General features: G+C 50.2%; 1 protein-coding gene across 1 annotated transcript in view; it reads left to right on the forward strand.

Annotated features, from left to right (window-relative positions):
* Positions 1 to 25970, forward strand: part of LOC139264349 (probable thiopurine S-methyltransferase) — a 77548-nt gene that overhangs the window by 29940 nt on the left and 21638 nt on the right. Inside the window, exons 5-7 of the mRNA XM_070880642.1 lie at positions 22991 to 23043; positions 24384 to 24458; positions 25853 to 25938. Coding sequence (XP_070736743.1) covers positions 22991 to 23043; positions 24384 to 24458; positions 25853 to 25938 — 214 coding nt within the window. The remainder of the gene's footprint in view (positions 1 to 22990; positions 23044 to 24383; positions 24459 to 25852; positions 25939 to 25970) is intronic.

Genomic DNA, 25970 nt, shown 5'->3' on the forward strand with positions numbered 1-25970 from the left:
ATTGGCTGGCTAACAGAAAGCAGAGAGTCGGGATAAATGGGTCCTTTTCGGGTTGGAAATCGGTGGTTAGTGGTGTGCCACAGGGATCGGTGCTGGGACCACAACTGTTTACAATATACATAGATGACGTGGAAGTGGGGACAGAGTGTAGTGTAACATAATTTGCAGATGACACAAAGATTAGTGGGAAAGTGGGTTGTGTAGAGGACACAGAGAGGCTGCAAAGAAATTTGGATAGGTTAAGCGAATGGGCTAAGGTTTGGCAGATGGAATATAATGCCGGAAAGTGTGAGGTCATCCACCTTGGGGGGGAAAAAACACAGTAAAGGGGAATATTATTTGAATGGGGAGAAATTACAACATGCTGCGGTGCAGAGGGATCTGGGGGCCCTCGTGCATGAAACTCTTTTTGGAGTTCACCTGCAAAACATAAAACATTAAACGGTGCCACCCGACCTGGGTGACACTCCAGACATTTACAAGGTCCTTTTTTTTCCCCCTTTTTTTGTTTTTTTTTGTGTTTTTCTTTTTTTGGGTTTTTTTTTGGGCACTAAAATCACAATTTTCCCCAGTGCCACCTATAAAAGGGAAGGGGGACACTAAAAGCACCGGCAATTAAAACAAATTAAACTTAAAAAACGTAAAATCAAATAAAAATTTGGTTGCCGGGCATGATGATGCACTCCAGTCCCTCCGGTGCCCACCTCTCGCGGAAGGCCGCGAGCGTACCGGTGGAAACCGCGTGCTACATCTCCAAGGACACCCTGGACCGGATGTAAGAGCGGAAGAGAGGCTGGCAGTCAGGTTGAACGACCCCCTCGACCGCCCGCTGCCTGGACCGGCTGATGGCACCCTTGGCCGTGCCCAGGAGCAGTCCTACGAGGAGGCCTTCGGACCTACCCGCTCCCCTCCGCACAGGGTGCCCAAAGATCAGGAGAGTGGGACTGAAGTGCAGCCAGAATTTCAAGAGCAGCCCCTTCAAATAATGGAACAGGGGCTGCAACCTCGTGCACTCAATAAAAACATGGAACACGGACTCCTCCAGACCGCAGAAATTGCAGGCGGCCTGGGAGTCCGTGAACCGGCTTAAAAATTTGTTGCACGGCACTGCTCCGTGCACCACCCTCCAGGCCAAGTCCCCGATGAATAGTGGGAGGACCCCTGCGTAGAGTGCCCTCCATCGGGGACCCCCGCCTCCTCCGGACGGCAAGATGGTACGCCATGGCGTGTCCGGACGGCCGGCGAGGATGGCAAAGTTGAGGGTGTGCAGGAGCAGCCCGTACAGGAAACCCCTCCGCGCGGAACTGAAAGGCACGGAGGGGATTTCCCCGAGGCGGCTCAAGTTGTGAGGCGCCGGCCCCCGAGGGAGGTTCCGGGGTTTGGCGCCGATGAGGAATTCCGTCCGGACGGGGGTCAGTTCGGACGGGATCTCCCCACGTGCTTGAGCCTCCTCGATGCACCTAACGGAGTCAGGGCCCAGAGCTGTTTTTAGCGACTCGATGGCATCGGCCGCGTGGCGGACGTTGGCAGAGTTTAGGCGCCGCGCCAGCGTGTCTGGCGCCATCCAGCCCGCTCCTCCGCCATCGAGCAGGTCCCTGACCCTGGTCACCTCACCAGCCACAGCCCTCTCTTCCGACCGCCACATGAAACCTCGGCCGTGGAGGTACGGATTCCCGAGCAGCGGCTCCTGCAGGACGGCCGCCACTCCAGCCGGCGGAGAGCTGCGCTTGGTGGAGACTTTGTTCCAGACCCTGATGAGTTCCCTGTAAAAGACGGGCAGCTCCCGGAGGGCGGTCCTGGCACCCCCCAAGTTCACAAACAGGAGCTGCGTGTCATAATTGAGGTCGCGCTGCTGGCGGAAGAAATACCTCGCCAGAGCACACCACCTAGGAGGGGGCTCGACGTAAAGGTATCTCTGCAGGGTCTGAAGACGGAAAGTCGCGAGCTGGGCGCTGACGCACACCAACGACTGCCCGCCCTCCTCAAGCGGGAGACTCAGGACCGCAGCAGAGACCCAGTGCTTCCTGTTGTTCCAGAAGAAGTCCACCAGCTTCTTCTGTATCTTGGCGACAAACGCAGGGGGAGGGGTCAAAGTGACCAGCCGGTACCACAACATTGCGGCCACCAGCTGGTTTATGACTAGCGCTCGACCCCTGTAGGACAGCACTCGGAGCAGTCCTGTCCAGCGCCCTAGGCGAGCGGCGACCTTGGCCTCCAGCTCCTGCCAGTTCGCCGGCCAGGCTCCCTCGTCGGGGCTAAGGTAGACTCCCAGATAGAGGAGATGGGTCGTGCTCCAGGCAAAAGGCCTGAGCTCCTCCGGCAGGGAGTCCACCCGCCACTGACCCACCAGGAGTCCGGAACATTTCTCCCAGTTGATCCTGGCGGAGGACGCGGCCGAGTAAATCTCCTGGCACTCACGCATCCTCCGCAGGTCAGCGGGATCCTCTACCGCGAGGAGCACGTCATCGGCGTAAGCCGAGAGGACGACCTCCACACCCGGCCCTTGCAGAGCCAGTCCCGTCAACCTCGTTCGCAAGAGGCGCAGGAAAGGCTCCACGCAAACGGCGTATAACTGGCCGGACATGGGGCATCCCTGGCGCACCCCCCTCCTAAAGCGAAGGGGCGCCGTCAAGGACCCGTTAACCTTAATCAGACACTCCGCGGCGGCGTACAAAAGTCGGATCCGGGCGACGAAATGCGTCCCGAACCCGAAAGCGCGCAGAGTTCCGAGCAGATAGTCGTGATCCACCCTGTCGAACGCCTTCTCTTGGTCGAGGGATAGGAAGGCGACCGACAGACCAGCCTCCTGGGAACAATGGATGAGGTCCCGGACCAGATGGATGTTATCGTGGATTGTCCGGCCCGGGACCGTGTAGGACTGGTCGGGGTGGATCATGTGGTCCAGCACGGCACCAAGGCGAGCAGACATCGCCCTGGCGAAGATTTTGTAGTCCGTGCTGAGGAGGGAGACCGGACGCCAGTTCTTAAGGAGGCGGAGATCGCCCTTCTTAGGCAGCAGGACGATGACTGCCCTGCGCCAAGAGAGGGGCATCTCCCCGGTCGCCAGACTTTCCCCCAGGACCCGCGCGTAGTCGCCCCCCAGGACGTCCCAGAACGCCCTGTGGAACTCCACGGTCAGCCCGTCCAGCCCCGGGGATTTTCCCCTCGAGAGCCGGTCGAGGGCACCGGTCAGCTCCGCCAGGCTTAGCGGAGCTTCCAGATTTTCGGCGCCCTCCGGGCTGACCTTCGGCAGGTCCTCCCACAAAACTCTACGCGCTTCCTCGCTGGACGGATCCGGAGAGAACAGAGCCCCGTAATATTCACGGGCCCTGTTGTTGACGCCCTCCGGATCCGAGACGAGAGAGCCGTCGTCGGCCAGCAGCGTCAAGAGCTGCTTACGGACACTCTGCCTTTTTTCCAGCGAGTAGAAGAAGGGGGAGCCGCGGTCCAGATCCCGCAGGAACCGGATCCGCGACCTCACGAACGCGCCTCGGGACCCGACGAGCTGCAGGTCCTTCAGCGCGGCCTTCTTCGCTTCGTACACCGTCCGCAGGGCCGGGTCCTGGACGACTTGACCGAGACGGGCTTCCAGGTCGAGCACCTCTTTTTTTCTAGGCGCCCGACTCTGGCCGCCCGCCTCTTGGTCGACCCCCTCGCGTACTCTTGACAGAAGACGCGGACGTGAGCCTTGCCCACGTCCCACCATAGCCTCAAGGAGGGGAAGCCCCCCTGCTTCCTTCTCCAGTCGGACCAGAATCGACTGAACGAGTCCTGGAACCGCACGTCCTCCAGCAGCCGGTTGTTAAAGTGCCAGTACGCGGACCCCGTCCTCGCGCGGAGCGAAGCGAGCTCCGCCCACACCAGGTGGTGGTCTGAACACGGCACCGGCCGCATGGAGGCTGCCGGGACGCAGGAAACGTACGCCCGAGACACGTAAAGGCGGTCGACTCTAGACCATCCAACTCCAGGCCTCACCCAAGTAAAGGCGCTGGAGTCGGGGTGGAGATTTCGCCAGACGTCCACCAAGTCGAAGGACCCGACCAGGTCCCTCAACTTCTCCATCGCCGCCATGCACTGCGGGGCACCGGAGCGGTCCCTCGCCCCGAGGGTGCAGTCAAAATCCCCCCCGAGGACAATGCAGTCGCCGACGTCGACGGAGCCAAGAAGAGCGGACACCTCTTCAAAGAAGCGCGTTTGCTGCGGGCCGGGCTGAGGGGCGTACACGTTCACGAGATGGAGCGGCACGTCCCCCAGGCGAACCGTTACGTGCAGCAAGCGGCCTGGCACGGGCTCCTCGACCCCCAAGATCTCCGGCTGAAAATGCGGGCCCAGTAAGATGGCCACCCCACTAGAAATGGCGGTGAGGTGGCTCATGCGGACCTCTCCTTGCCATTCCAGGAGCCACGTGGCTTCGTCTCCCGGAACGGTGTGGGTTTCTTGCAGGAAGCACACCGCATATTTCCCCTCCCGCAGGAGCGAAAAATTGTCAAATCTACGGTGTGCCCCTCTGCCGCCGTTGATGTTGAGGCTGGCTATGGTTATCTTCATGGCAAAAGCATAGTGCAACCTTTACCTTAACCTATTGTGGGGGAGGGAGCGGAGTCTTTTGTTGAACTCCGCTCCCTCCGCAGCCCAGCGAGGAGTCCCTCGAGCTCGCGCAGCTCAAGGTGTTGCGCCTTTGTCAAGGGCCCGCCCGCGGCCAAGGTTTTGACGGCGGCGCGGACGGACCCCTTGATCAGCTCTGGCTCGGACCATTTTTCCAGGGCCAGTCGGGCTTGGTTGCAGCGACCCCGGCTCTGGGCCAAAAAGTCCCGGAGTTCCTTTGCAGGAATGAGGATGGTCTCGGCGGCGGCCGCGAGCAGATCCACCGCCTCGCTGGCGGTGGTCTCTAGGTCTTCACCCGCGTCCCCCACTGAGTCCCCGTCCTCCTCCGGGAGGTGGCCGCCAGCAACCGGCCCATCGACCGCACAAGGTACGGCAAATGAACCGGCCGCTCCAACAGGCCCTGGCTCTGCCCCGATCCCACCCCCAGGATCGTCGGCAGAGGAGTCCCCACTGGGCTCTTTTAAAAATGGTGCTGGGTCGGGAAATGACAGCGGAAGGGGTTCCCCCTCCGCCCCAGGAACCGGGGAACAAGGAGAGACCCGGCCATAGGAAATCCCCAGGCTCCCCAAGTGCTCCAGCTCCACAGCAAGAGGCGAGGGTGGGTGTTCCTCCCCCTCCCCGCTGCCACCCCCCGGCCCAGCATCTACAGTGTCATAATTAACATTTGTTTCGGTTTCTGCCGGGTCGAGCGACTCCCGGGGGAAGTTGGGTATTGGCTGGGCGGGCTCAGGTTCGGCCTTTTCGGCCCCGCCCGCCTCAGTCCCCGGGACGCCCGACCCGGCGGCAATGCATTCCTCCGCGATCCCCACGCCCCCCACGACAGGCAGATCTTCCACGCCATCCCCGGGAGGCAGAGGCTGGGCAGCCTCGACTGTCTCACCCTCCCCGGGGACAGACTCCTCTCGCCTACAGCGCAGCTTGGGGGCGCTGGTTGGGGACGCGGGACACGCGGCGGGCACCGACTCCTCCGCGGAGGGATGTTGTTCCCCCTCCGCCTCATCGGAGCCGTGCCTCCTTTTGTTCCTGGGGGCGCGCGGAGTCAGGGAGACCTCCATGTCTGCCGAGGCCTCCCGCTCCGCCCCCCCCTTTTCCTTTTCTTGCCCGCGCCCGGGCCCCTCTGTGCTGTTGTTCAAGGGCTCGGGCACGGGCTCGGGGCACCCCGCGCTCGCCGGTGACTGGGTTGGGCCGAGCGCGGTAAACAAATTGTCTGGCGCACCGAGGGGACCCGCCTCTAGATGTTTCTCCTTGTTCCGCGCCTTCTTTCCGTTCGGACGCTCTCCCTCCCCCCCGCCGGAGGCCCTGAAAACAAAGGCCTCCGACGATGCCCGCGCACCTATGGCTCCCGGCACGCGGACGCAACTAGGGGGAGGGGTGGCGGCAGCGCCAGCCTTGGCCGCCTTCGGTGGTTTGGCGGCCTTGGAGGCGGGGCAGTTCTTGCGAATGTGCCCCACCTCCCTGCAGGCATGGCACCGCACGCCGTCCGACGTCCAGAAGACGCGGTAGGCAGTCCCCTCTTGCACCACATTAAAGTGCCCTTCCGTCATGTCCTCCCGCGCCAGCCGGACAAAGAGCTGGCGGCGGAAGGAGAACACGTGGCGCAGGCTGTTCTCCCTGAGGCCGAGCGGTATGGGGTTGATCCCCGACCTTACCTCCCCCAGTTGGTGTAGGTGAGGGAGGAGGAGCTCAGCGGAAACAAAGGGCGGGACGTTTGACACGATGACCCTCTGCGCGGTGGCCTCGAGAGGGTCCACCGGCAGGAACGTCCTGCCCACCGTGAGCCCCTTTTCAAGGGCCAGGGACACCGCCCGCTCCGACCCCAGGAAGAAAACAGCCTTCCCAGACATCTTGGAGGCCGCGACAATGGCCGAGGGGCCGACTACCCCAGCCATCGCCCGCACGCACTCCTCAATGCTCATTGTGGGGTGAGTGTAGCTCTTGACCCCGTGTTTCCTGGTGATAAGTTGAAAAGGTGGCAGGGCAGCGGGTGGCGCAGGAGGTGCCGTGGAAGCGTTTGCCACCTGCGCATATGTCCTCGCTGGCCCTGCCACCGGCGTGGATGGGGTCGCCATCACGGGGTCCCTTTAAGGGCTACACCCACCCCAAAGTCACAGGCCTTAATGGTCTTTATTGGCCTCGTATATTAACTGAGCAGAGGAGCCCTTAATGAGGCACCTCTCCCCTAGTTGGCAATTGGGGAGGGGCCTTGCTCCCTCTGCTCAGTTGTCTTAATTGTTTTATCTTTTTTTTTAAATGAGAAGAAAGGGGCCTCAGAGAGAGAGGGGAGAAACAGAGTAACAGAGAAAGAGAGAGGGGGGTGGGAAGGGGGGGGGAACTGCGAGGGCAGGTCTCCCCTCGCAGCTGTGGGTGGGTGCACTCCCCAGATGGCAAAACACAAAAAACACAGTCTTTGGATTGGTCTTCAGGTGGGGGGAGAAGATGTCTTCACCTGGGGCAGCTAGAGCCACCAGGCACACACTCCTAACGATGTTAATAGGGTGATTAAGAAAAATCTTCAGCCTGGTAGCTCCAGCTATCCCAGGCTAGGCAAATGTGGGGGGTGGGGGGTTCCAATTGTGGGGGGGGCCTAGTTGTAAGCAAGGCCCCCACGCACACTTCCACACACACACACACCCCCCGCGATCTTCCGGCCCTCAGTGGTCTTCTTTCCTCCCCCCACCGATATAACAAAGTCTTTTTGGGAAATGCACCCACACCCACCTGTAGAAATGTAGAGTCTCCCTCCTTCCACACTGGATGTTTGTTGTTGGTTTTTCCCCCTCTCTCTAACTCTTTGCAGAATGGTAAAAAAGTTGTTAAAAAGTTTTCTTTTCTCCTCCTCTCCCTCTGGGTGAAAGTTGGTGGTGAATCCCCTTCCTTCCTTCTCTTCCTGGGCTGGTCTCAGGGCTCTCCAGGCAGGAGCTCAAGTTGATAGCAGCTCTCCTCACTGCTCACAGCTCCTACTGTGCAGGACACGCCTCCACTGCTCCACAATTGGTCCTTGTGCATGAAACTCTTTTTGGAGTTCACCTGCAAAACATTAAACGGTGCCACCTAACCTGGGTGACACTCCAGACATTTACAAGGCCCTTTTTTTTTTCCCCCCCTTTTTTTTGTTTTTTTTTTGTGTTTTTCTTTTTTTGGTTTTTTTTTGGGCACTAAAATCACAATTTTCCCCAGTGCCCCCTATAAAAGGGAAGGGGGACACTAAAAGCACCGGCAATTAAAACAAATTAAACTTAAAAACGTAAAATCAAATTAAAATTTGGTTGCCGGGCATGATGATGCACTCCAGTCCCTCCGGTGCCCACCTCTCGCGGAAGGCCGCGAGCATACCGGTGGATCCTTGTGCATGAATGACAGAAGGATAGTTTGCAGGTGAAGCAGGCAATCAGGAAGGCGAATGGAATGTTGGCCTTTATTGCGAGAAGGATGGAGTACAAAAGCAGGGAGGTCCTTCTGCAACTGCATAGGGTATTGGTGAGGCCGCACCTGGAGTACTGCGTGCAGTTTTGGTCACCTTACTTAAGGAAGGATATACTAGCTTTGAAGGGGGTACAGAGACGATTCACGAGGCTGATTCCGGAGATGAGGGGGTTACCTTATGATGATAGATTGAGTAGACTGGGTCTTTACTCGTTGGAGTTCAGAAGGATGAGGGGTGATCTTATAGAAACATTTGAAATAATGAAAGGGATAGACAAGATAGAGGCAGAGAGGTTGTTTCCACTGGTCGGGGAGACTAGAATTAGGGGGCACAGCCTCAAAATACGGGGGAGCCAATTTAAAACTGAGTTGAGAAGGAATTTCTTCTCCCAGAGGGTTGTGAATCTGTGGAATTCTCTGCCCAAGGAAGCAGTTGAGGCTAGCTCATTGAATGTATTCAAATCACAGATAGATAGATTTTTAACCAATAAGGGAATTAAGGGTTACGGGGAGCGGGCGGGTAAGTGGAGCTGAGTCAATGGCCAGATTAGCCATGATCTTGTTAAATGGCGGAGCAGGCTCGAGGGGCTAGATGGCCTACTCCTGTTCCTAATTCTTATGTTCTTATGTACCTGCGTATGTGCGGGCCCTGGTATATAAGTGCTGTTACCATGTCTTGTAGTCACTTTGGGCGCGAATAAAGTGGAGCAGGTTTACACCTGAGTGAGTTTGCAGTAACAAGTCTTTTGAGTCATTATATACTTAACATTTGACGACAAGGTAACTCAAGAACTTTTGCATGCACAATGGGCACTATTGGAATTCTGGAAAGATTCGTGGATGGTGAGAATTGGGCAGATTTTATCGACCGCCTGGATCAGTATTTTGTGGCCAACAACATGGCGGGAGACGATGCCACAGTTAGGTGTCGGGCGGTTTTTCTCACTGTTTGTGGCTCAAGAATATATGGCCTCATGAAGAATCTGCTCTCGCCTGCACATCCAACGGACAAAGAATACAAGGATTTGTGTGCTTTGGTATGTGACCATCTCAAGCCAAATGAGGGGATCATCATCTCACACTATCGCTTCTACACACATGTTCATGCTGAGGACCTGGATGTGTCAGGATTCGTTGCCGACCTGCGACGTCTTGCTGAGCCGTGTAAGTTCGGGACAGTGTTGGAAGACATGCTGTGAGATTTCTTTGTGTTAGGCATCAACCATGGTGATTCTCCGGAAGTTATTGGCTGCAGAGACGCTGCATTTGAGCAAGGCCATCGCGACTGCCCAGACATGCATGACAACATGATAATTTGAGGTAGATATCAAAGTCGGAGCTCCACGGCAAGTACTGTAAACAAGATTGTGTCGTCCTCTGGCAGAGCTGCTTATGGCCGGGCCTACTCAACTGCTTACGTGAAACCTGTAGCTGCTCAAAGTCTGCCAACTGGTACGAATTCTATTTCACCCTGTTGGAGTTGTGGGGGCAATCATCGGCCTCATCAGTGTCGGTTTAGGCAGTACATTTGTAACGGCTGTTCCAAAATGGGGCATCTTCAGAGAATGTGCCCACAACTGAGCAAGTGTACTGCCGCTCATCACATTGGTGATGATGACCAGCCTAGTGCTGGCCCGGATGCACAACCCGAGGAGGAAGTGTATGGTCTGTACTCGTTCTTGGGAAAGAGCCAGCCAATAATGGTTAATGCGAAACTGAATGGCGTGCCGGTATCGATGGAGCTGGACACCGGGTGCGAGTCAGTCGATAATGAGCCAAAGGACATTCGACAAGCTGTGGGACACTGAGGCAGTGAAGCCTAAGCTAAGTCCAGTCAATGCCAAGTTGCGTACTTGCACTAAGGAACTCATACCAGTGATTGGCAGTGCAGTCGTCAAGGTACATATGGTTCACTATCTTCCGTTATGGATCGTCCCAGGCAATGGGCCAACGCTGTTCGGCAGGAATTGGCTCGAGAAAATCAAGTGGAATTGGAACGATATCAAAGCGTTGTCATCAGTGGATGACACTTCGCGTGCTCAAGTGAAAACAAGTTTCCTTCTTTGTTTGAACTGGGCATTGGCAATTTTACGGGAACCAAGATTCATCTGGATTCTGATCCAAGGCCTGTCTATCATAAAGCTCAGTCTGTTCCCTATATGATGAGGGAGAAGGTTGAAATTGAGCTCGACAGACTCCAACATGAAGGGATCATATCACCGGTCGAGTTCAACAAGTGGGCCAGTCCTATTGTTCCTGTATTGAAGAGTGGTGGCACTGTCAGGTTTTGTGGAGACTACAAGGTTTCGATTAACCAATTTTTGAAACTGGATCAGTATCCATTACCAAGAGCTGATGACCTGTTCGCATGCTAGCTGGTGGAAAGTTGTTCACTAAACTGGATCTGACGTCGGCCTATATAACACAGGAGCTTGTCGACACTTCGAAGAAACTTACCTGCATCAACACCTATAAAGGACTGTTTGTCTACAACAGGTGTCCTTTTGGAATTCTTTCGGCTGCAGCCATATTTCAGAGGAATATGGAAAGTCTACTAAAGTCCATCCCTAGAACTGTCGTGTTCCAAGATGACATTCTGGTCACAGGTCGCAACACTGCTGAACATCTGAACAACCTTGAGGAAGTTCTACATTGACTCGACAAAGTGGGACTCCGGCTGAAACGTTCAGTGTGTCTTCATGGCACCTGAAGTTGAATTCCTGGGGAGGAAGATTGCTGCTGATGGCATCAGGCCTACGGATTCGAAAACCAAGGCCATCCAAAATGTACCCAGGCCTCAGAATGTGATGGAGCTGCGTTCATTCCTTGGGTTACTCAACTACTTCGGTAATTTTTTACCCGGATTGAGCACTTTACTAGAGCCATGCACATTCTGCTCAGAAAAGGTGACAACTGGGTCTGGGGTGTATCTCAAGATAGAGCTTTTGAGAAAGCTAAGAATCTGCTCTGTTCAAACAAGCTGCTGGTTCACTATGATCCGTGTAAGCGTCTTGTACTGGCCTGTGATGCTTCATCATATGGGGTTGGCTGTGTACTCCAACAAGCAAATGAGTCGGGTAAGCTACAACCTGTTGCGTATGCTTCGAGAAGTTTGTCAAAAGCGGAAAGAGCTTACAGCATGGTAGAAAAAGAAGCTTTGGCCTGTGTGTATGGGGGAAAAAAAATGCATCAGTACCTGTTTGGTCTTTGTTTTGAACTTGAAACGATCACAAGCCACTCATTTCATTGTTTTCGGAAAACAAAGGTATGACTACCAAAGCATCACCCTGCATTCAGAGGTGGGCATTGACTCTGTCTGCCTATGATTGTTATTCATCACAGACCGGGCACTGAGATGTGTGCCGATGCACTGAGTCGTCTGCCTTTGCCCACACCAGATATGGAGACTCCTCAACTTGCAGATCTACTGTTAGTAATGGAGGCTTTTGAGAGTGAAGGTACCCCTGTCACTGCTCAACAAGTTAGGATCTGGACCAGCCATTACCCTATTTTATCAGTTGTAAAGCATTATGTCCTCAGTGGTGATTGGTCTGCAATACCCATGGAGATGTGTGATGAGACCAAAACTTACAACTGTCGCAAAGATGAACTGTCCTTTCAGTCAGATTGTTTACTGTGGGGCAATCATGTTGACAGACAGAGAAAAATTTGTACATGAACCACATAGCACTCATCCATGCATTGTCATGATGAAAGCCATTGCCAGGGTTCATGTTTGGTGGCATGGAATTGACTCTGATCTGGAATCATGTGTGCATCAGTGCAATACTTGCATGCAGCTAAGTAAAGTACCAGCGGAATCTCCGCTGAGTCTTTGGTCATGTCCATCCAAAGCATGGTCGAGAATACACATCGATTTTGTGGGCCCTTTCCTGGGAAAGATGTTTTTTGTTATGGTGGATGCATATTCAAAGTAGATAGAGTATTATGTCATCCAGTACATCCACAGCTACCATTGAGAGCCTTCGTGTCATGTTTGCTACTAATGGTTTGCCTGACATTGTTGTGAGCGACAACGGATCTTGCTTCACTAGTCTGGAGTTTCGAGAGTTCATGAAACTGAATGGTATTAAACATGTGAGGTCAGCCCCATTCAAACCTGCTTCTGAAGGTCAAGCAGAGCGTGCTGTTCAAAAGATCAAGCAGAGCATAAAACGTTTACTGCAGACTAGTTTGTCAGGCATACGAAGGGGAAATCATGCTTGACAAATCTTCTGGAATTTTTTGAGGATGTCACTAGTAGAGTGGACAAGGGAGAACCAGTGGATGTGGTGTATTTGGATTTTCAAAAGGCTTTTGACAAGGTCCCACACGAGATTAGCGTGCAAAATTAAAGCGCATGGTATTGGGGGTAATGTATTGACGTGGATAGAGAACTGGTTGGCAGACAGGAAGCAGAGAGTCGGAATAAATGGGTCCTTTTCAGAATGGCAGGCAGTGACTAGTGGGGTGCCGCAGGGTTCAGTGCTGGGACCCCAGCTATTTACAATATACATTAATGATTTAGAGGAAGGAATTGAATGAAATATCTCCAAGTTTGCAGATGACACTAAGCTGGGTGGTGGTGTGAGCTGTGAGGAGGATGCTAAGAGGCTGCAAGGTGACTTGGACAGGTTAGGTGAGTGGGCAAATGCATGGCAGATGCAATATAATGTGGATAAATGTGAGGTTATCCACTTTGATGGCAAAAACGCGAAGGTAGAATATTATCTGAATGGTGACCGATTAGGAAAGGAGGAGGTGCAACAAGACCTAGGTGTCATGGTACATCAATCATTGAAAGTTGGCATACAGGTACAGCAGGCGGTGAAGGCAAAGGGCATGTTGGCCTTCATAGCTAGAGGATTTGAGTATAGGAGCAGGGAGGTCTTACTGCAATTGTACAGGGCCTCGGTGAGGCCACACCTGGAATATTATGTTCAGTTTTGGTCTCATAATCTGAGGAAGGACTTTCTTGCTATTGAGAGAATGCAGCGAAGGTTCACCAGACTGATTCCCGGGAAGGCAGGAGAGACTGGATCGATTGGGCTTGTATTCACTGGAGTTTAGAAGAATGAGAGGGAATCTCTTAGAAACATAAAATTCTGACTGGATTGGACAGGTTAGATGCAGGAAGAATGTTCCCGATGTTGGGGAAGTCCAAAACCGAGGGTCACAGTCTAAGGATAAGGGGTAAGCCATTTAGGACCGTGATGAGGAGAAACTTCTTCACTCAGAATTGTTAACCTGTGGAATTCTCTCCCTCAAAGTTGTTGAGGCCAGTTCATTAGATATATTCAAAAGGGATTTAGATATGGCCCTTACGGCTAAAGAGATCAAGGCGTATGGAAAGAAAGCAGGAAAGGGGTACTGAGGTTGAATGATCAGCCATGATCTTATTGAATGGTGGTGCAGGCTCGAAGGGCCGAATGGCCGACTCCTGCACCTAATTTGTATATTGCTTAGTTACAGAAGAAGGCCTCACATGCTTACTGGGGTCTCCCCTGCTGAACTAATGAAGAGAAGTCTCAAAAGCAAACTCTCTCTTGTTCATCCCGATTTGAATGATCGTGTTGAAAACAGACAATTTCTGACTTTGACGTATCATCATCGTGCTGCTGTGACGTGATATTTCTGTCAATGATCCGGTTTATGTATTGAACTATGGTCAAGGTCCAAAGTGGATTGCCGATACTGTCACAGCCAAGGAGGATAACATAGTGTTTATTGTTGTGCTCACGGATGGGCAGACATGCAGGAAACATGTTGATCAAGTGAAACTGCGGCACATGGATGAACTGGAACCACTTGAGGAAGATGCCGTCAGTGATCAACCAACCAATGGTCATTCATCAGAGGACTTTGCTGTCATTACCGAACTTGGATTTTCAGTTTCTGACATGGTCATTACCACTCCCATCAGATCGGCTACTCAGCCTCCAGTCATAACTGACTCAGAACGCTCGTCCAGAACTGGAGTTGAACTGAGACGATCAACTTGTGAGCGGAAAGCCCCAGACCGTCTTAATTTGTAAAGAGATTGATACTAAGATCTTGAAGGGGAACATTGTCATGTATTGATGCTTGTGGTCACTAGACACCAGAGGGCGCCACTGTCGGAGGTCATCAGGCTGTACGTCCGTGTGTGCGGGCCCAGGTATACAAGTGCTGGTACCATGTCTTGTCACTTTGGACGCGAATAAAGTGGACCGGGTTTACACCTGCGTGAGTTTACAGTCACAAGTCTTTTGAGTCATTATATACTTAACAGTAACTTTGCAAGTTACTGATGCTGTCTTCCTCGTTGCTATGCAAAACCATTCAGCTGTTCAATAACTCCAGGAATGTGGGGTTTCTTGCAGACATGCCTCTCTTCTGCTGAACCCCTCCTCACCCTCCTCCCTAATTTCTCCTCTCATGCTCCACTATTTTCCTGATTTCTGTGGGCTGATCACTCAAACTCCTGATCCCTAGATGAGTGGAAAGTTTCTTCTCGAGCCCAGCAATTTTATGCTTAATACACTCTGCTCTCTGGCATCTGATGTAAACATAAGTCCCTTGTATACCTCGTAGTTCTAGGATGTCTCACTTCTGACATACCACACACATCCAGAAGATCTCCTGCCCCTGCATGTCAAGTGTATCCAATGCTACTGAACAGAAAATGTTTACTCACCAACCGACTTGCATTTATGTAGCCTCTTACCATGTCTCAGAATTATCTCAAACATCAAAAAGTACTTTGCATATAATCTCTGGGGCCACATGTGGGACACATCTGCTTTATAATGTCTAGTGTGGATATGAGGACAAGTTCAGCAATGCTGTGTTCCCAGAATGTAGCCACGCAAGTCAGAGAAACAAGCCTATAAGAGTCGTCTATAAGAGTCCCCTCCAAGAGTGCCGCCTTTAATTTGCACTATGAATATATTTTATTCCTGTGATGTGTGTGTTCACCCTGCTAAGTGAGTAGTGGTAAAGCGTTGGACTCCCAAGTTCAGATGCCTATCCTGATTTATGGTGTGCCAGTTTTGAAATGGCCCCTAGCCAGATGTTTCCTCTCTAGGGTAGGGGGACGAACAATTAGGAAACCTTTACAGTACCAAGAAAACATAGGTAACTGATATATTTTGCTCAATTTATCATGACTACAAAATGAAGCATTTTGTAGACTACCAGGGTATTCTGTTTCCATTGAAGGAACAGTTAACAGGGCCAGCAATGCCCTGTATAAACCTCCTGTTACAGCCACTTTTTCACACAAACTGGGGCAGGGCCACGTTCTACAGTCTTGCCTGTGAAAGGCACCATTCTGTGCACAGTACTTGCCGGGTTTGAGTCCACAGGGTGAATAGTTTGCTGGGTGCTGCAGGTCGAGGTGATGAACGCCTGACTGATGCCGATGGCCTTCTTTTTTTTCAGATTTTTTTTCAAAGTACCACCCTACCACCCAATGTCTCCTCACCGGGCTCGAAGGCCGGAGCGTCGGCCGGCAGAATCGCTCCCTCGCCCAGACACAAGGGCTCGGCTTCAAAAGAAACCCGGCGGGGGGGTGGAAGCCGAACTGAAGGGATGAGAACCCTTAGACATACAGCTGCTTCAAAAAAAGCATGCGGGCGGGGAGCGGGGGGTTGGGGTAGCTGGATGCCAAGCCCACTGGGCGAGAGAGCGATTCTGCCGGCCAACCCGCGAGCCCGGTGAGGAGCCGTTTGGTCGGTGGTGGGTGATACTTGGGGGGGGGAAAAAAATCAAAAAGAATTGCATTAGACATCATTGCTCCAAATGTCTTCATTGAATGCCTAGCTTCCCGTTCTAAGCAAGCCTATTGTGCATGCGCAGACCAGGGTGTGATCAATACTAGGGTGTCGACCTTGGGAGAGAGCGAGATCTCCTGAAGGCTCAGCGGCAACTATTCTAAATGGACCATGTTTACTGTTTGGAAATGTTCCATAATATTGTGTCATGTTAATGGAACAAATAATGGAAATTATTCTTCTTTAGTTCAAAAAGTTGTGTTGATAATGGAACAAATAATGGAAATTATTCAGTTATAATTTTAAATATATTTTATTCAAAAGTATAACACTTTTTTCTACTTAACTTAACTTTTAATAAAAATATTCTTGAATCAAACTTTAAAGTTTTCAGTTAAGATCACTTACAAACTTTAAGATCACTTTTAAACTTGTAAATTTACATAACTTACAAAAAACTTTTAATTTGAGAACAGTTACAACAGTAATAATAATAACAACAACAGCAGCAAAGAAAGGCTGGACCCATCTCTCCTCCACCTTATTCTAAGACTGCCCGCTGCGCTTGGTCTTGGTGACTCCACCCCTGCCCGCAGGCGGTGGCACAGTGTTTCTCGGGTTGGTACCAAGCTTATTCTTTCGAGCATTGTGGGTAATGCGCACTTCTTGATGGGGGGCATGGGCAGGCGGTAATGTGGAAGGCCCGGCTTGAACCTCTTTAGAGGCTGGTCCAGGGATTGGTGTGGGAGTGGTAGTTGATTCCGTTAATGGGTGTGGGGTCTGGGCATGTTCCCTTATTGCAGCAGCTAACTTTGACATTCCCTCCCTCATATGCCCTGACAGTGTCTCAACTACCTGCAACATTCCCTCCCTCATGTTCAATGACAGTGTATCAGCTGCCAGTGACACTCCCTCCCTCATGTGCCTGGACATTGTTCCCATTTCTTGTGAGAGTGTTGTTACTTCTCCCGACAGTCCTGACTCCTCATCACCCACCCCACTGATGGTGTCCAGGAGTGATTACATAAGGTCCATGCTCTCCGCACTCATTGCCATCATCTGAACCACATCTGTTAGATCCTGCACCTCAGGAGAGCACTGTCGAGCTCTCCTTCCCCTCCTCACCCTGGGTGTAGCTTGCTGCATCTCACTGGGACCAGCAGCCTCTGACGGTGGGGCCTTGGGTGTGCCTTGCTGCACCCCATTGGAATCCCCAACCTCGAACTGAGAAACCATGGAATGTCCCAACACTCGTACCACTCGGGAAAGGGGCTGACATCTCAAATGGGCGGCATCTGCACCTCCTCCAGAGTGAGTACAAGAGTGGTAGCTTCATCCTCCCACTCCCCCTGCCCCTTTCCCTCCCCCTCACCCCCATGCTCTTGGTCTGGAAGATGTTCTCTTCAGGCTCATCTGCATCTGAATCATCTTCTGCATCGGCTTCAGTCTCGTCCGGGTTGGCCTCAAGTTACGCAAAATATAACAGAACAGACAAATGGTTAGCAGCAGAGGAGGGGGCAGGGTGGGTGGCATGAATAGGCTCACACAGCGCAGGCAGCAGGCTCATTTGAAGGACCACGATGAATGATAGCACATTGCATCAACCAAAGCGTAGCTGCCGGAGACATCCTCATGAACCGAAGCATGGCTAGCCCATGCAGTATTTAGCAAAGCCAGACTCTAGAATTTACAGGACTTACCCTCTCCAAGTGTGGGCCCAGTTTGTGCAGTGGTGGTTGCTTTTCTCTAAGCAGGATCCATCAAAACAGCGACCCTGTCTTCCAAGTGTGTCAGTGGATGGAGATTTGCCGGGCCACTTCCTGTTTGAGTTCTTTCATAGAAACATAGAAACATAGAAAATAGGTGCAGGAGCAGGCCATTCAGCCCTTCTAGCCTGCACCGCCATTCAATGAGTTCATGGCTGAACATGAAACTTCAGTACCCACTTCCTGCTTTCACGCCATACCCCTTGATCCCCGGACTAGTAAGGACTTCATCTAACTCCCTTTTGAATATATTTAGTGAATTGGCCTCAACTACTTCCTGTGGTAGAGAATTCCACAGGTTCACCACTCTCTGGGTGAAGAAGTTTCTCCTTATCTCGGTCCTAAATGGCTTACCCCTTATCCTTAGACTGTGACCCCTGGTTCTGGACTTCCCCAACATTGGGAACATTCTTCCTGCATCCAACCTGTCCAAACCCGTCAGAATTTTAAACGTTTCTATGAGGTCCCCTCTCACTCTTCTGAACTCCAGTGAATACAAGCCCAGTTGATCCAGTCTTTCTTGATAGGTCAGTCCCACCATCCCGGGAATCAGTCTGGTGAATCTTCGCTGCACTCCCTCAATAGCAAGAATGTCCTTCCTCAAGTTAGGAGACCAAAACTGTACACAATACTCCAGGTGTGGCCTCACCAAGGCCCTGTACAACTGTAGCAACACCTCCCTGCCCCTGTACTCAAATCCCCTCGCTATGAAGGCCAACATGCCATTTGCTTTCTTAACCGCCTGCTGTACCTGCATGCCAACCTTCAATGACTGATGTACCATGACACCCAGGTCTCGTTGCACCTTCCCTTTTCCTAATCTGTCACCATTCAGATAATAGTCTGTCTCTCTGTTTTTACCACCAAAGTGGATAACCTCACATTTATCCACATTATACTTCATCTGCCACGCATTTGCCCACTCACCTAACCTATCCAAGTCACTCTGTAGCCTCATAGCATCCTCCTCGCAGCTCACACTGCCACCCAACTTAGTGTCATCCGCAAATTTGGAGATACTACATTTAATCCCCTCGTCTAAATCATTAATGTACAATGTAAACAGCTGGGGCCCCAGCACAGAACCCTGCGGTACCCCACTAGTCACTGCCTGCCATTCCGAAAAGTACCCATTTACTCCTACTCATTGCTTCCTGTCTGACAACCAGTTCTCAATCCACGTCAGCACACTACCCCCAATCCCATGTGCTTTAACTTTGCACATTAATCTCCTGTGTGGGACCTTGTCGAAAGCCTTCTGAAAGTCCAAATATACCACATCAACTGGTACTCCTTTGTCCGCTTTATTGGAAACATCCTCAAAAAATTCCAGAAGATTTGTCAAGCATGATCTCCCTTTCACAAATCCATGCTGACTTAGACCTATCATGTCACCATTTTCCAAATGCGCTGCTATGACATCCTTAATAATTGATTACATCATTTTACCCACTACTGAGGTCAGGCTGACCGGTCTATAATTCCCTGCTTTCTCTCTCCCTCCTTTTTTAAAAAGTGGGGTTACATTGGCTACCCTCCACTCGATAGGAACTGATCCAGAGTCAATGGAATGTTGGAAAATGACTGTCAATGCATCCGCTATTTCCAAGGCCACCTCCTTAAGTACTCTGGGATGCAGTCCATCAGGCCCTGGGGATTTATCGGCCTTCAATCCCATCAATTTCCCCAACACAATTTCCCGACTAATAAAGATTTCCCTCAGTTCCTCCTCCTTAATAGACCCTCTGACCCCTTTTATATCCGGAAGGTTGTTTGTGTCCTCCTTAGTGAATACTGAACCAAAGTACTTGTTCAATTGGTCTGCCATTTCTTTGTTCCCCGTTATGACTTCCCCTGATTCTGACTGCAGGGGACCTACGTTTGTCTTTACTAACCTTTTTCTCTTTACATACCTATAGAAACTTTTGCAATCCGCCTTAATGTTCCCTGCAAGCTTCTTCTCGTACTCCATTTTCCCTGCCCTAATCAAACCCTTTGTCCTCCTCTGCTGAGTTCTAAATTTCTCCCAGTCCCCAGGTTCGCTGCTATTTCTGGCCAATTTGTATGCCATTTCCTTGGCTTTAATACTATCCCTGATTTCCCTAGATAGCCACGGTTGAGCCACCTTCCCTTTTTTATTTTTACGCCAGACAGGAATGTACAATTGTTGTAATTCATCCATGCGGTCTCTAAATGTCTGCCATTGCCCATCCACAGTCAACCCCTTAAGTATCATTAGCCAATCTATCTTAGCCAATTCATGCCTCATACCTTCAAAGTTACCCTTCTTTAAGTTCTGGACCATGGTCTCTGAATTAGCTGTTTCATTCTCCATCCTAATGCAGAATTCCACCATATTCTGGTCACTCTTCCCCAAGGGGCCTCCCACAATGAGATTGCTAATTAATCCTCTCTCATTACACAACACCCAGTCTAAGATGGCCTCCCCCCTAGTTGGTTCCTCGACATATTGGTCTAGAAAACCATCCCTTATGCATTCCAGGAAATCCTCCTCCACCGTATTGCTTCCAGTTTGGCTAGCCCAATCTATGTGCATATTAAAGTCACCCATTATAACTGCTGCACCTTTATTGCATGCACTCCTAATTTCCTGTTTGATGCCCTCCCCAACATCACTACTACTGTTTGGAGGTCTGTACACAACTCCCACTAACGATTTTTGCCCTTTAGTGTTCTGCAGCTCTACCCATATAGATTCCACATCATCCAAGCTAATGTCTTTCCTAACTATTGCATTAATCTCCTCTTTAACCAGCAATGTTACCCCACCTCCTTTTCCTTTTATTCTATCCTTCCTGAATGTTGAATACCCCTAGATGTTGAGTTCCCAGCCCTGATCATCCTGGAGCCACGTCTCCGTAATCCCAATCACATCATATTTGTTAACATCTATTTGCACAGTTAATTCATCCACCTTATTGCGGATACTCCTTGCATTAAGACACAAAGCCTTCAGGCTTGCTTTTTTAACACCCTTTGTCCTTCTAGAATTTTGCTGTACAGTGGCCCTTTTTGTTCTTTGCCTTGGGTTTCTCTGCCCTCCACTTTTCCTCATCTCCTTTCTGTCTTTTGCTTTTGCCTCATTTTTGTCTCCCTCTGTCTCCCTGTATAGGTTCCCATCCCCTGCAATATTAGTTTCACTCCTCCCCAACAGCACTAGCAAACACTCCCCCTAGGACATTGGTTCCGGACCTGCCCAGGTGCAGTCCGTCCGGTTTGTACTGGTCCCACCTCCCCCAGAACCGGTTCCAATGCCCCAAGAATTTGAATCCCTCCCTGCTGCACCACTGCTCAAGCCATGTATTCATCTGCGCTATCCTGCGATTCCTACTCTGACTAGCACGTGGCACTGGTAGCAATCCCGAGATTACTACTTTTGAGGTCCTACTTTTTAATTTAGCTCCTAGCTCCTTAAATTCTTTTCGTAGGACCTCATCCCTTTTTTTACCTATGTCGTTGGTACCAATGTGCACCACGACAACTGGCTGTTCTCCCTCCCATTTCAGAATGTCCTGCACCCGCTCCGAGACATCCTTGACCCTTGCACCAGGGAGGCAACATACCATCCTGGAGTCTCGGTTGCGTCCGCAGAAACGCCTATCTATTCCCCTCACCATCGAATCCCCTATCACTATCGCGCTCCCACTCTTTTTCCTGCCCTCCTTTGCAGCAGAGCCACCTACGGTGCCATGAACTTGGCTGCTGCTGCCCTCCCCTGATGAGTCATCCTCCCCAACAGTACTCAAAGCAGTGTATCTGTTTTGCAGGGGGATGACCACAGGGGACCCCTGCACTATCTTTCTTGCACTGCTCTTCCTGCTGGTCTTCCATTCCCTATCTGGCTGTGGACCCTTCTCCTGCGGTAAGACCAACTCACTACACGTGATACTCACGTCATTCTCAGCATTGTGGATGCTCCAGAGTGAATCCACCCTCAGCTCCAATTCCGCAACGCGGACCGTCAAGAGCTCGAGGCGGATACACTTCCCACACACGTAGCGCCCAGGGACACCGGAAGTGTCCCCGAGTTCCCACATGGTACAGGAGGAGCATATCACATGGCCGAGCTCTCCTGCCATGTCTTAACCTTAGATATCCTTAAATTGGTAATAACAATAAAAAGAAAAGAAAAGCTACTCGCCAATCACTTACCACATTGGCTGTGACGTCACTTTTTGATTACTTTCTACTTCTATTTTGCTTTCTCTCCTGCTGTAGCTGCACCGGTCGCCTTTTATAGGCCGCTCCCCTCTCACCAACTGCCGCTGGCTCTCGATCTCCCGCTGGGCTTTTGACAGGTCGCTCCCCTCTCACCAACTGCCGCTGGCTCTCGATCTCCCGCTGGGCTTTTGACAGGTCGCTCCCCTCTCACCAACTGCCGCTGGCTCTCGATCTCCCGCTGGGCTTTTGACAGGTCGCTCCCCTCTCACCAACTGCCGCTGGCTCTCGATCTCCCGCTGGGCTTTTGATAGGCCGCTCCCCTCTCACCAACTGCCGCTGGCTCTCGATCTCCCGCTGGGCTTTTGATAGGTCGCTCCCCTCTCACCAACTGCCGCTGGCTCTCGATCTCCCGCTGGGCTTTTGATAGGTCGCTCCCCTCTCACCAACTGCCGCTGGCTCTCGATCTCCCGCTGGGCTTTTTGTTGTGTGCCACCTTCCTCTGCAAAGATGAAAATGTAACTTTTTTTTTGAGAGCGTGTCTTTCTGCTGGGTGGGACATACAGATGGTTAATTTACAATTGCAATTCCAGTGAATAAATGAAAATATTACTTACACTAACTACTTGGCTAAGGTCCTGCCATTTCTTTTTGCACTGGCCTCCAGACCTCTGGGTGGTCACCATTGCACAGTAATCTTCAAGTTGGTTCCAGTGTTTCTCCATTTCTTTTGGTGAAACTTTTATGTGACCTCTGCTGGTGTCCAGCTCGTGCCATCTGGCCTCAATTATAGTAACTAGTGCCTCCACTTCGTCCTGTGAGAAATTCTTGGTCCTTGTGTCACGTTGCATATTGCAGCTCCAATTTTTCCACTGAGAATTAAAGTTCTCACCCACAACTGGCTCTTTAAAATTGGCCGATTGCAGACTGGCGATTCGCGCCCATAGCAGTCACGTAAAAAACATTTTTTTTCCGCGCATGCGCAGAAGAGGGGTCGTCATTTATTCAGCGCAGACATTAGGCTCCACCCCCCCGAAGCTAAAGGTCAGGCTGCGTGGCGCCAATTTCACAAATTAGAACGGGGAATCTTGCAAGTTTTTTTTTGGAGTAGTCGGGGCCAAAAAAAGCGGGCGTAACTCTTGTAATACGCCAAAAAATGACATTGGGGAAATTGAGCCCTAGGTTTTTGTGGATGTGGGGCATGGCATACAAATGTAAAAAGCTACAATCTGACACTTTGTTGCTTCGTGCTTTCCATTTCAGAGTTCTGATGGACGGATTTCTCTGTTTAAGAGCAATATATTTGACTTCTCAAGGTAAGATCAAGTGTTTCCATCTCCATTGAAGTGTGTTCTTTATCCACATTTTCTCTGATGTAAAATTTTTCTTGACCCCCAGAGACATAAGCAGCCCATGGTTTTTTCCATGATTAGGATCATCCAATTAGGTTCCACAGCCTTCTCCTCTTCTATCCCTCACCCTTCCACCCTTTCACCCCAGTTGATCCAATATCACTTTGTTGCTTCTCTCCCACTATATTCACCCAACACTCTCATTTTCTTCATGTAATCACCTCCTGAGTCTTTAAGCATCTCCCAACCCTACGCCTGACTACACAAATACCTTTCTTTGGCACAATGCTTGCTGACAGCATTAATGGTTCCTTTTGCAAATGTATTGTTCTTCTGTCATTCACCCTATCCTTAAAAATCCCATCTTAAATACCGTAATCCTCTCCAACCACTGCCTCATCTCTAAACTCTCTTTCCTCTCTCAGACCCTTGAAGGCATCACCACCGTTCGCTTTTCAACTCTCTTCAGTCTAGCTTCTACCCTGCTCACCGTACCTAGACCACTCTGATCAAGCCAACAACATGTTTTATGGCTGCAACCATGGCATATTTATCCCTCTGTGTCCTCCTCAGCCTCTCCACTGCAATCAACATGGTCAACCACTCCATTTTTTTCCACCTCTTCTCTTTGGTGGACCACCTACATTTTTCTGCCCGCGGTTGGTTCCATTTATTGCTGTCCTAATGTAACCAACACATTTCCAGCCATGGCTTATCATTCTTCTCCCATACATCAAACTAGGAGTAACTCAAGGTTCCATCCTTGGCTCCTGCCTATCCCTTACCTACGATTTGTCCCTCAGTGACATTAAGCATTGGCATGGAATCAGTTTCCAGTTGGATGTTGTTAAGCTTCCAGTATTTGATAACTGTCTTAAATAGCAGCTTCACATTGATTAGATACTTTCACTGGCTAATAACCAAACCCAAGTGCTTTAACTTTTGCAAAAATACTCCTGGATCAATGGAGTAGATGGAATAAAGTTAGATTTCAATGTAGATAAATGTAAGGTTTTGCAAATTACCAAATAAAGCATGTATGCGATGAAGGGATGCCCATTTGGAAAGTTGGAAAAAACTGAGTGAAGACATGGTCTAGGTTTTTAAAATACTGGGCGAAATAAGTAATGTAGATGCAAGCAAGTTACTTAATGTTGACTGTCAATTTATGTAAAAACCTGAGTTGGTATTTATAAAGTGAGGAACATTTTTGTGTTTTTAATTCTATGCTAGCTGAAATGTCTCCTGAAATTTGATGGTACAGTCGTTTGTAATCAATTTCATTTTGCTTTTCACATGGGTAGTTTAATTGCCGGGCAGTTTGATGGGATCTGGGACCGAGGTTCTCTGCAACCTCTCAACAGCTCTGACAGGCAACAGTGAGTGCTGTCATTTTCTGATTTCACTTATCATAGACTGAAATGAATTGCTGGTATGTATCCTAGTTAATGTAACATATGATTTCAGCCAGAGGGTATTTTCTTTGTTTCGATTTTCAAACTGAAATAGATAATCTGTTTTACGGTTTACTTTTCCCTATCTGAGACAGGCTGCTGGCTTTTTGTATTTTGTTCTATAACGAACTGAGGGAGCAGCATGCCCTCAGAGTTTCACTGCTCTTTCTGGAGTGTGGTGTGTCACTAAATGACCTTTGTACCCAGACAAATGGAAACCAGTTTGCCATTATGAAGAAGATTCCACGTTATGCTCTTGTCTATGATTATAAAATGATGAATTAAGAATAAAAACAGAAAATGCTGGAAATATTCAGCAGGTCAGGCAGCATCTGTGGAGAGAGAAACAGAGTTAACATTTCAGATCGATGGTGAGATCATTGATCCAAACGTTAACTTTGTTTCTCTCTCCACGGATGCTGCCTGACCTGCTGAGTATTTCCAAAATTTCCTGCTTTTATTTCAGATCCCCAGCATCTGCAGTATTTTGCTTGAGTTCTTCTTCAGATTGAAGCTCTGTTTTCTCAGGATGTTTTACGTCACAGTATTAAAGCTTTATTCGATGCAGTGGAATTAAAACTATCTGGCTGTGGCTGTTCTGTTTGTTACCTGCTCTGACGAGGGTGCATCTCAGTGTTTGTTACTTTTTCTCATGAAAGGGCATGTGACTAATTGAAATGTTTGCCTAGTGTCACTTGCCTTTATTTTCCTGAAAGTGACAATATATGTTGGAAAACAGTCCCACAGGCAATGGTAGCTTGCCTAAGCATTCAACCTTCATTTGTGAATCAAGATAGTTCTGGCAAGCTGTTCAATCATGGGGCCTATCATAGGCAAGCCCATTCCTGTCCTCCCCTTGTGTTCACACAAGTACATATCCAGCAGGGGTCACTGGACAACAACCAAAAGTAAGATCCGAAGCCAATTTGTCCCCCTCTCTAGCCCGGGACACTTTCTTTTGTCTCACTGTAGTTTTTTTCTTTTGTAATAGTTTTGCTTCCCCTCTCCTGAGCATAGTGCTTCGTGCTAGGGTATGGTTCCAGGGACCCTAATAGGCTTCTGGTATCAAGCACATTGTTCATGTGTGAACTGACACAGTATCCCAACCAAGTCTTATCCTGACTTTGCACCTCAACTGGAATCACTGGTTCAGGAGCAGGAATCTCACTAATTTGTAGTTACAGCTTTATTTCCTCGGTGAGGGGTATGTCATATATAATTTTTTTAAAGTCTTGTGCAATACGACAGGGGCTTGATTTGTGTGTGTGTGTGTGTGTGTGTGTGTGTGTATTACTAAAAGTTTTTTTTGTCTGTTTTAGTTATAGCAAACTAATGATAACCCTCATGGCCAAAGGGTGTCGATATCTTCTGGACACTTTAGTCTGCACTAAAGATGATTTTACTGGTAAGTGATATCTGTAGCCATTCTATTATGTT

This window comes from Pristiophorus japonicus, chromosome 5, assembly GCF_044704955.1.
Source record: "Pristiophorus japonicus isolate sPriJap1 chromosome 5, sPriJap1.hap1, whole genome shotgun sequence".
NCBI classification, from domain to species: domain Eukaryota; kingdom Metazoa; phylum Chordata; class Chondrichthyes; family Pristiophoridae; genus Pristiophorus; species Pristiophorus japonicus.